Source organism: Alosa sapidissima, chromosome 14 (assembly GCF_018492685.1).
Source record: "Alosa sapidissima isolate fAloSap1 chromosome 14, fAloSap1.pri, whole genome shotgun sequence".
Taxonomy (NCBI): domain Eukaryota; kingdom Metazoa; phylum Chordata; class Actinopteri; order Clupeiformes; family Clupeidae; genus Alosa; species Alosa sapidissima.
The window spans coordinates 11,636,266-11,648,044 of NC_055970.1; the positions used below are offsets into that span (position 1 = coordinate 11,636,266).

Here is an 11,779-nt window from a genome sequence, read left to right on the forward strand (position 1 = left end):
AAAGAAAGTCCAACAAAACTACTGTACAATCAAAAGAGGACATTTCCCTCTCTTAAGGTCAACTAGAGCTATACGCTTAGTCACTCACCACATACATACCAACCACCTGTTAAGTGCAGCGCTTTCATGTGCCTCTCCCTGTCTATGCCCACTATGGGCTTTTCAAATCTCAGCCATATTTAGGCTGTAAGTGTTTATGTGTGAAAGCCAAAAAGAAAGGGAATGTGAAAAGGTATACACTTAGTGTTCAGAAATACTGTGTGTGCGTGTGTGTGTGTGTGTGTGCGTGTGTGTGTGTGTGTGTGTGTTTGCACGTGCAAGTCAGTTGTCCAGAGGAGCCATCAGTAGTTGGAGTTCTGTAAAAGTGCTACCATGGCGACCCACTTGCTTCGCTTGATTCTTCACAACTTTATGGAGGTTCAGCAGCTGCTTGTAGCATGCCTTACACTTCCGATGCCTGTCACAGAACCCACACACACATAGATTATATTTCCTTCAAATAATGATGATCAGATGCTTCAGACTCGTTGCTAAGTGACTGACATAAATAATTTACATGTGAAAGACTCCTTATACTACCACTACTGAAACTGCATGATATGACTGACATGTAAATATACCGCACCTTCCACATTTATTTGCACCCTGGTAAAGAGGAGTAAAATTAATTATTAATTATAAAAATATATGTTGCCATTTTACTTTAGTTTCACAGTGAAAACAATGAGGGGGAAATTAAACCTCGAAGGGACGCAATTTTTGTTATAAGAGAAAAATTCCTCAAATAAATTAATAAATATTTTTAGCAAACACATGTGCCACAAGTATTGTGTTTTTTGTTAAGAATATTAATTTCTTTATGAGGAATTTTGTCTTCTCAAACTAGATTTGCTTCCCTTCAAGGCTGAATTTGTCCTCATTGTTTTCATTGTAAAACTAAAATAAAAGAGCAAAATATGTTTGTTTTTTTAATACCTGTTTTTACTCATCTATACTAGGGGTTACAATAAATGTGACATGATACAATATGTTTTAAACATATTCAGACACACAAATATGCATGTGCAAACACACACACACACACACCTTTCCTCCCGTGTGATGTCCACTCCCACCGAGGGCGGTGCTGTGAGTGTGTCCGAGATTAGAGGCCAGAAGCGCTTCAGAATCAGTTTCAGGGAGACACATCCTGTCTGCACATAACTACAACACAGAGAGACACATCCTGTCTGCACATAACTACAACACAGAGAGACACACACACACACATCACATCCTGTCTGCACTTAACTACAACACAGAGAGACGCATCCTGTCTGCACTTAACTACAACACAGAGACATATCCTGTCTGCACAAAACTACAACACAGAGAGACAACATGACACCTAAGCTCCCCACACATTATCCAATCAAACATCCCACATTCAGCTTCTCGTCTGCAATGCATAATACACAATACATCAGATACCCGTACTATTGCTATGGTAGTTTTAGGTTGTGTGTGTGTGTGTCTCTCACCTCTCATATTTGCTTTGCAGCAGCACTTCAATCTGAGGCAGGATGGATGTGCACAGGTCCAGTTTCCATAGCGACCTGTCGTAGCAGATACATGACAGACGGTAACATGCAACACTGAAGAGACCATCAAACATAGTTTTAACACATCTTATGCCCCCTCACATACTGGCTCTTACATAACCGAAGTTTTTGCCCATTAAAAGTCCAGGGGCCCTAATTTAAATGACTGAAAGATAGAGGCGACCAGCAAGGAACCTCCTGGGTGAACTACAGTGACCATGCGATTGCTCCTAGGACCTTGCTCATTAATGAAACCATTTTGCTTAGTTATTAAAATTAGTTTGAGTTATACTTTACGCTTTGCCAAAGGTTTAAATTAGGGCCCATTTTGTTTCATATGGTATTTGTAAGTGTGGATTTCCACTCACGGTTTGAGGTTGACAATGTTGAGAATGTCCACCACTATTGAGAGATCCTTTATTGACACAGCAGAGTCGAGGGATGTCTAGAAAATTTAAAACAAGACAAGCAGTATTATAACAATCTGCCCAACAAAAAACATTACAACAAATTATGTCACAAAACTAGGCCAGATGTTGTAGATGAAAATTCAATAAATGAGCATTTCAGCCAAGCACAACACAGCTGGGGGTGATCTGTTGAGGGTCACCTTGATGTCTCCACTGCCCCACACCGCTCGGACAGTGTTGAGGTTCTTGCAGCGACTGGACAACATCACACACATTGTGTCGTGACCTTTCTTAATCTGACCCAAAGCCTCCTCGTCGGTCATCCCACCAGGCTGAAACACACACACACACACACACACACACACACACACACACACACACACACACACACACACACACACACACACACACACACACACTCTTACTCTAGGATGTTAACACATAAAACTGCCTGTCATTACACTCGCAGACAGGTAGACAGTCAATCAGACCGACAGACAGATACAGTATATGTAATAATAATAATAATATATGTTACTATTTATCCAATAGATATGTATCCATCTGATACAATTACTCTGACAAAGTACTGATTAATAATAAATATGACCAGATTCTGTGTGTGTGTGTGTGTGTGTGTGTGTGTGTGCTAACCGGCAGAAAGTCTCCCACATTGAGTCCAATTGGTTTGTTCCGAGAGGACATGATTACAGCTGGCTGCTGCCTCGTCTTCGCCGTGGTAACAGTGGGTCGGTTTGCGGGGGCAACAGACGACGTCACCACAGGAACAGAGCGTGGAGCAGTGGCTACTATAGTTGGCTCCACCCTTAGGACAGGCGTGGAGGTTGCTATTGGCTGGGCTTTCAGGTTAAAAGGCTGCAATATACACATAAATACCATTTTAATGATGTCCTACAAACACAGGTGAAACTCTCATTCTTAATTAAAACTACATCCCCCACAAATACTCACTGCTGCTCTATCAGATACTGGGGTCACGATGTCGATCTGATTAGGCTTCACTGGGAAACTTTCAGCTAGGTGGAGGGAGGAGAAAGTCATAGGTTTATTACACATGGCCTTATACAGCATATGTAATTACTGTATACAAAGCATACTCATTCAGAAATAAATATATGTGCGCGCGCGCACGTACACACACACACACACACACACACACACACACACACTCTCTCTCGTACCATCGTCTAGTGGGGCTGGAAAAGGTTCAGTTCTTTTGGGAGGTGTCCGAGCTAAATGAAAATGGAAGAGACAGAGTGACCAGGTCAGCTTTGAAGCAAACTGAGCCCCATTAATGGAGACCAGCATCACACAAAAGTAAACTATAAGACTACCTCCTCTCTCACTAAATCACACAGGCTAATTCCCAGTACACTGAATAGTGTTCTTATATTTCCTCTGTAGATGTGTATGCATGTATGCGCACATGTGAATGTGCGTGTGTGCGCGTGCATGCGTGTGTGTGTGCGTGCGTGTGTGTGTGTGTGTGTGTGTGTGTGTGTGTGCGTGCGTCTCACAGATGGCGCTGCGTGGCTGGAAGATCTCTTTGTAGTCGTCGGGGTTGGTGATCTCTGCGCTGCTCTCCTTCTCCTCTCGCTCATCCTCACTGCTGGGGCTGCGATGCTCGCCCTCTGGACTCCGCCTGTCCGACTCAGAGTTCTGCTTCATTCTGAGCACACACACACACACACACACAGGCACGCACACATTCATAACACTTAAATCTTTTGACAAATTACCTGGTATTACCTAAGTACCACCTGGTTAATGCATGTATATGTCTGATGTGTGACCGAGTGTGTGTGTGTGTGTGTGTGTGTGTGAAGGGTTAGAGAGATGACAATTAAGCACACACACATGCATTAATAAGTAAGAGAAATGCTATGATCTATACCTCTGTCCAGTACAGGAGGTGATTGGGCGCTCATAGTTGCGCCGAATCGTTGCTCCTTTAGATGGCGGCTCTGCTAGTGGCTTGTTATCCTGGATCACACCCTGGATCACAGAGCCGGACCGCTTGACCCTGTTCAGATCCACTACGTACGAGCTCACTGTGCACTGACTGCTTGACACACCAATCTGAGGGAGAGAGAATGAGGGGGGGAACAGGGCTTTTAAAGAGGGTAAATACAGCTTCATGGGTACCTAGAAATTTCAGACAATGTATATATTCATGTATGTATGCATGCAAGTATGTGTGTGTGAATATACACAGTATATTGTATATGCATCTTTACATTTGTATAGAATTGTAGGAGTGTGTGTGTGTGTGTGTGTGTGTGTGTGTGTGTGTCCCACCAGCTGGTTGTTGCAGATGGCAAGGTCTGCCACCTTGCCCCATCCCACTGGCACCACATCAAAGCAGCGGTCGGGCTCCCAGCCGTACACCCGCAGCGTGTCCACAGAGCCACTGAATAGGCAGCCCCCATCAGGACTGAACGCTACACACCTGCACACACACACACACGCGCACACACACAGGCACACACACACACGTGAGGTGGCTGCATGCAGAAATGATAAAGCTAGTCTTTTATTAAACAAGCCTTGTGTTTTCTCTGTCTGTCTCTCTCGCTCACACATACATAGTACAGACACAAAAATCTGACCTGACAGCTCCGGTTTCTCCCTCTGATGAGCCAATCATCTTAAACTTTTCCAGATCCCACAGTTTAATGGTCCTAAACAACACAAACACACAGACACACGTTATTTGCATATCCAATCTAATCTACAGACTCCAGAGGACAGGATAAATCATGAATAGCTTAGGGTCAACAGAAGGTGCAGATGAAATCCTTCTATTGGTTAAGAGGCTACATTTACCTTCCTCACTTTCAAAACACACTCTCTCACACACACACACACATACCTGTCTGCGCTCCCTGAGGCCAGCAGATACTCATTAGGGTGGAACTGAACAATGTTGACTGCTGCTGTATGGGAGGTGAATTCTGTGATCATTTTTCCCGCTTGCAGGTCCCATAGCTAAAACACACACACACACACACACACACACACACATATTCACATATCATTATCCACACATAAATACACATACATTGTATAAGTCCATACTTTCTCATCTTGAGAATTGTGAAATCCCATCATTAATGTGTACACACATTTACATGCAAGATATCGATATAGTTAACAGGAAAGAACAGGCTAACATTTTGAGAAATGTTATATATTCATTTAGCATAAGATAGGATTTTTTCCTAAATGCACTTAGGAAACATGCTTCTGTAATACCAAAAATCCTAAATGCCATCCTAAACTGAGATAAGATAGGATTTCACAGTTAGGAAGTTTCTGGAATGAGGCCCCTGCCCTCTAGCCCAGCTCCTTAGCCACTACACTACCACCGCCCACATAAATAAAAGGAAATAAATAAGAGTTAAAGCTGCAGTTGGCAAGTCTGGTAGCCTAGAAATCTAGACGCACCCTAGCGGCGGCAAATTAATTTGCTCAGCCTGTACGTCTAGTATCGAACCATAGGAATTTCTATTGGCTTAACACCGTGGATGTTCTCCAATCACAGCGCTCTATTTCGTTAGAGAGTCTTAAGGCGGGCTTAACAGGATAACGACATCCTGCGACGGTGAACAACAAGGAAGGTGGCTATGGCGAACGAAGAGCGGTTGTTTGAATCGGCGTTGGCGTCAACTTTGGAGGAGTTGGACTTGTGCTTTTCTTTGAAAGTAGAGCAACACAATGCACTTAAGTCATTCCTTTCGAAGAAGGATGTATTTGCCGTTTTGCCGACCGGATACGGATATGGTCGTAGTGCTGGCCTATTGCATGCCTAGGCAGTTTGAAAGACAATTCTCTGCCCGCCCCTTGGATTAAGCAGGTGAATGATTCGATTCCAGACTATACATTTCAATGATAGGCTACAAGTCTGGCAGATTGAGGCTAAATGTGGCCCCACTACCACCGAGCACCCTCTCATCGAGTTCATGCTCGTCACTGCGCACCAGACTGTGATTCAGACAGTCAGATCTCACACAGCCCTGCTCTGATTGGACCAGAAGAACCTGGAGCTGTGGATTTTTGCAAAACAAATAACAGGCTCTAGGTGGAGGACGAAGTGCGGGGTTTTTTTTAAAACCGGCTGATTTATGTTGTTCTGTCGGAGAATAGTGTCGGTTTCAGTGAATATGGTCAAAGCAATCTTGCCAAATGCAGCTTTAAATAAGATGTTGCATATGCTTCTCATCTCTGTACGTGCAGTAACGCAGTCTGGCGCACCGACCGTTAGCCTAGCTTAGCATACCTCATTGAAGTGGGCAGAACCAACCAGCCGATCTCTCAAAAGCGACAAAAGAACTCCAGCATTGTCCTATTTGTGTTGTGACTAGTATAATTACAATGTGTACAAATTTCAATGTCAAACGAGACAGCGATTTTCTAAGCATATACATGCTTGGAATTACATTATCCTTCAGGTGAATTACTGCTACTTGGGATTTGCAAAAGTAACACCACTGCTTTTTTTTGCAGTGTCTCATTTTGCATTGGTATATGTTGTAACTACTATGTTTGGGAGCACTTTTGGGAGCTATAGGCTAGTTGGTTCTGCCCACCTCAATGAGCTATGCTAAGCTAGGTTAACGGTGGGTGCATCAGACTGAGTTACTGCACGCAAAGAGACAAGAGGGGTATGTATCATCTTATCTAACTCTGGGGGCTAATTTCCCAAAATGTTGGCGTGCACCTTTAAAATGTTAACAATAGGCACACCTTTAACAAAAAAAATTACAAAAAACAAAACATTTCACAAAACCAAAACACTCATCAGAACAATTAAACACACACACACACCTACCTTTATAGTGGCGTCGTCACTAGCAGATGCAAGCCACTTCCCATCAGGGCTGAAGGCCAGACAGCGGACGGCCTGAGTGTGACCCTTCATATACAGACACACACACACATATTGTTTGGATGTACCATAACAAGTCTCAAACTGACAGGGAAACAAGCAAAATGTGCATGTGCACACAATCACGCACGCACACACACACACACACACAATAGCCCACACTAATCCAAGGATCAGTTATCCTCTCAGACAACGGGATAGAAGTACTGCTTAGTAGGGCTGATTATCTAACACTCAGACATACCGATCCCTCTCACACACACAAACACAAACACACACACACACTCCGACATGGCTCTTTTCAAGTGCTCTTTCTCTGTAGATAACCTGCTGGGCATTCTGACCCACAGTTGACCCACATATGCTGTCTGCTGGAGTGCCACCCTCACCAAACCACCAGATATCCAGGCTAAAGCAAGCATAGCGAGCATCAGCATGAAGGCTACAAAGATGATCCGTCCATATTAGGAATCATATAAGGGCATGTCAACCAATCTTCCCATCTCATTCCAACCCACTCTACTGGTGATTACAGCATATGTGCAATCATCTATGGAGATCAAATTGCAATATGATATCTGAATTAACTCATAAAACAGCCTCACTAACTAATCACACTAATTTTGCACACTTGGCCCATTGGTAAAATGGTTTCTTTATACAAAACAATTGAAAGTATGATACTCTGCAACCACAATGAAGGAAATGCAATCCTATTATTAAAACAATAGTGTGGCAGTCTTACCTTATATCTGAAAACACAACCTTTTCTCCTCACATCCCACAGCTAAAACAAGACAGAAACAGACATCAAAACATAAACCACTTAACATTTTCATTTAAGTGTGCAATAACTATAGTTATGCACGTGCACACACACACACACACACACACACACACACACCTTTATATTAGTATCCATGGACCCAGAGGCCAGGAACTCTCCAAATGGGTTAAAGTCCAGACTGCAGATATTGGCCTTGTGTCCCATCAGAGTACGCAAGACTGTGCACGCAGAGAAATAAACACACAGAAAAACGAACACATGTTTATGAATAAATGAATAAATACATGACACGTTGATGCAGAGAACAGGGGGGTGTGCAGTTGAGACTCACTTTTCGCCGCCTCCAGGTCCCACACACGCAGAGATCCAGACTGGGACCCTGCCACCACCTGCTCCTCAGAGCTGCTGAACTGGATGCATTCTACTGGGTTAGTGTGACCGGTTAAACTCTGTCACACACAAACACACACCACACACACACACACACACACACACACACACACACACACACACACACACACACATTCATTATTTCTAAATATTAGGCTTAATGTAGGCTTTTTCAACTTTATTTTAAACTCATAGTGATCATTTACTGTAAGTCACTTTAGACAAAAGCATCTACCAAATACCATAATCATTTCTGGTGCACTTAAGGTCTTTCTGGCTGACAGTTTGCAACTACAATGTGGTTTAGGTGTGCATTACCCTGAAGCACCCCAGTGTCTTCTAGAGGAGTTATTGTATTTTTGAATAACATTAAAGCATCTTTGTACCATGATACAGTTAGGTTTGTTGACAGCCCAGATGTTGACTCTGCAGTCCTCTCCTCCTGTGGCCAGCAGGCGACCCGAGGTCTTCCCCAGAGCCAGGGATGACACGTCACTACTGTGAGCTACCATCTCCTCTGTAACAGGTAACCATCACATTCATAGCCATCACACACCACTTCCAGTGCAATATCTGTTTGCATTAAAGTTTGTATTAAACAGCCAGTTTGTTTCTGTGAACTCAAAATGGGTTTATTCAGTCAGAAGTCTGCGGACAATTAGGGAAGCACAATACTGGATTTCTGCCTATATTCGAAATGCTGATATTTTCAAACTCATTTTGGCTGACTGCCGATACGGATACATGCACATCTTTTTTATTTCCTTAAAGGGTCTTTTCTGCACTAGAATTTACCATTTGCTCTTACTGTGACGGTTTATTTGTTGCACATACTGTACAGGCACAATTCTTTCTAATTCTACCTCAAATGTATACTTTAAGAAATCTAGATATTCACTCGTGATGAATAAGAGATTACGGGTGAATATCTAGATGTAAATGCAATTTGACATATTACATTTTCAAAATATAAGTAAGTCTCCTCCTATTTGAACAGATCTGTATGAAGCTTCCTCTGAAACCCTGATAGTTTGTGCCGATATAGCCTTGCTGATTTCTCTGCCAAGAGTATATACAGATGCCAATAATACAATTCTTAAGCTGTCATCGGTGGATACCGATGTCATACCGATAATACCGTGCATCCTTAAGGAAATGTATTATATTTGATCACCCAAGCGCTTACATAACTAACAAGCTGACGCAAAACACCAAGAAGTGCACATGGAGCCAGAGTCAGCTATTTCACTGAGACGATTGTGAGACTTCAGGGGAAAGTGTATGTGATGGTCCACCTGCCTTTGTCTATCTATGTCATGACTGCTATACTTGTGTATGTTGAGGAACTCACGGAGCCTCCAGGATGTCTTGGTAGTGCTGGCCGCAGCCATGACGGTGTGCATTGTGGGCGTGCTGTCAGTTTCTTCTGTTATTTCCAAGAGAATGGAGAAATGTGGAAAATAATCCCAGGGACTGCAACTCAATTCAGTTCATATTTGCTTCCTCCCAATCTGTAACAAGAAAATGAGTAAAACACGAAAAATAGAATGTAGAATGTTTCTTCAAAATGGGAAACATAACAAATATTGACCTGTAGAAACTATTGAAGAACAGAGATTGGCTGAAGATCCGTGAACTGCTGCATACCCGTGCCTGTGTGCAAGTGTCTTGTTGAACATACAGCTATTTTAATTTTGAGACTGCCCATCAAGACTACATTTCTGAACATGTACAACGTGACAAGTCGTTAGCCAAACGGGACAATGTCATTCATTAGGCAAATGAAGCATACAAAGAAATTACAAATGCCTAGCAATGGCTTGTTGAACACATTGTAACAATACCAACACCTGTCAACTGTGGTCGGAAAGAACACTAACATTAGGTCAACAATTTACACTACACATACGTTGCCTTGGCTTACCACAGGCTTATTCTCATTAGGTTGATAGCTTTGTCTAAGTCTTGGCATGCCTACTAGCTAAAGTTATATAGGTTACTGCTAAGCCTAGCAGCATTTTTCTTTTTTCGAAAACAGCACGGCCGAGTTAGTTGGTTAGCGAGCTAACATGAAATGCGATGAATACAAATTATTCTGTGTTATAACAACATTTGATAGGATATATTTGCTGTGAGTCCAATTCGTGATTGGCTAGCAGTGAATACAAAGGCATGCCACAATGCGACTGTGTTAATGTAAACATATCAACATCAAACATAGCAGCTAGCGAACTAATTGTTAGCATACACAAGAAAGTCCCAAGTTCATTAACCTAGCCTGAGCTAGCCCAAGCGTTACCTTTTCTTGTTAATCCCGTCCAATCAACTGCGCTCAATTTGCATTAGCTACTTCAGCCCTTTTGTGAGAACAACTTTTTCGTTTGGAAAAATAGCGATGGCTTCGGCAGTTACAAGTTTATGAAGCCCAGCTTTTCGGTTTTTGTATCTTTTTCCTCGTAATGATGTGAGTTCACTTTTTATCACTGAGTCTTGCTGCTGTGCATGTTGTCATGTTCACAACAGTACAGCTAGATTCTAGCTATCTACGCTCCGAGGACACACCTATGAGTAGCAACCGAGTTTGTGATTGGTTGCTAACCCAAAAGCAACTTAGCAACAGCGCAACATTTCGCGGGGTGTGTTCGCTACTGTCAAGGATTTTGAATCCACTCGATCTGGTAAAGTCTTGTATGGGGTCGAAGTCTTTCTTTTTGTGAAACAGCACTGGATCTACTTGGACATTTTCCCAAACACGTACTGCGGTTATTACATGTTAACGTCAGTCTACACGAGACCCCAAACACTTATGTTTTGTTTTTGTTTTTTCTAGGCTAGGCCTCTGTATTTTTATCTTTTGTTCGTCTGTACTGCACCAGCACTGGGATAATACGCATTTAATCTATATAAATCACAGAAGTAAAAGTATGAAAACTGTTAGGAAAGGCTTGCGTACAATTCCAGGCCTAAAATAATTTATTGTGGATGGATATTAAGTTTGAATTTTGGTGATCACATTAAAGAGAAATCCCATGGACAGTATAGGTTTGAAACGTTCTGGCTCCTCTACCTTGCTCCGAACACCAGATAACATCATCATCTTTATTTGCCAGACTCAAGGCATATAAAAGAACACACAACATGCCCTACATAAAACAAACGTGGAAGGCAACTGCGATGTGATCTTTAAAGACAGCGCATGCAAGATTCTTGCGAACACTTCCTAGGTGTGTTCATTTCATCTCTTGTAGGCTATCTTTTGGACGGTGTATTACGGACCCAAATTCACAGTCGCCACTCACTGGTGTGGAGTAGTAGGCTATTCGCTTGAAATGTATTTAAAAGTCCTGAGTATGGTGAACCTGTCAGAGCGGTAGATAAAAAGAAATCTTTTTCTATGGCTCTGGAATCCAAAACAAATTTGGATTTTCTCCGCAGGTTCGTCTGGGTTCACCCAGGATGGATAGATAGATAGATAGATAGATAGATAGATAGATAGATAGATAGATAGATAGATAGATAGATAGATAGATAGATAGACAGACAGATAGATAGATAGATATTGATCCCCAAGGGGAAATTCAAGAGGCTAGTCATGAGCACACACACAACTGACCTAAATTCCACTTATTTTTCTTATCATATGCTTTATCATCATCGCAAAATACAAAGATAACATCTTATTTTTCATAAGACTTGACATACA

The 11,779-nt window shown here is 42.3% G+C and overlaps 1 protein-coding gene across 3 annotated transcripts; it reads right to left on the reverse strand.

Moving 5' to 3' along the window:
- Positions 1–193: 193 nt before the first annotated feature.
- Positions 194–10,667, reverse strand: katnb1 (katanin p80 (WD repeat containing) subunit B 1). Of its 3 annotated transcripts, XM_042060840.1 has the most exons (21): positions 10,376–10,666; positions 9,668–9,729; positions 9,428–9,587; positions 8,463–8,593; positions 8,018–8,135; positions 7,804–7,904; positions 7,645–7,686; positions 6,843–6,926; positions 4,884–4,999; positions 4,621–4,692; positions 4,310–4,460; positions 3,906–4,090; positions 3,529–3,680; positions 3,193–3,243; positions 2,963–3,027; positions 2,645–2,866; positions 2,191–2,322; positions 1,949–2,025; positions 1,521–1,595; positions 1,087–1,203; positions 194–457 (listed from the first exon to the last, which is right to left on the reverse strand). In XM_042060840.1, exons 3-21 carry the CDS (start codon positions 9,477–9,479, stop codon positions 322–324), a joined length of 2,079 nt encoding a protein of 692 aa, XP_041916774.1. In that variant the 5' UTR covers positions 9,480–9,587; positions 9,668–9,729; positions 10,376–10,666; the 3' UTR covers positions 194–321. The 3 variants fall into 3 exon arrangements, with proteins under 3 accessions (XP_041916774.1, XP_041916773.1, XP_041916775.1); XM_042060839.1 differs by lacking the exon at positions 9,668–9,729; XM_042060841.1 differs by lacking the exons at positions 3,193–3,243; positions 9,668–9,729 and having other exon boundaries at positions 10,376–10,667.
- Positions 10,668–11,779: the final 1,112 nt, after the last annotated feature.

Bases quoted from the DNA above. Each gene is read 5' to 3' on its own strand.
- katnb1 (XM_042060839.1), bottom strand. From the start codon at position 9,479: ATGCACACCGTCATGGCTGCGGCCAGCACTACCAAGACATCCTGGAGG. The intron at 7,905-8,017 runs GTGAGTCTCAAC...CTGCGTGCACAG, and splicing joins GGACCTGGAGGCGGCGAAAA to TCTTGCGTACTCTGATGGGA. The intron at 3,244-3,528 runs GTGAGACGCACG...ATTTTCATTTAG, and splicing joins CCAGCCACGCAGCGCCATCT to CTCGGACACCTCCCAAAAGA.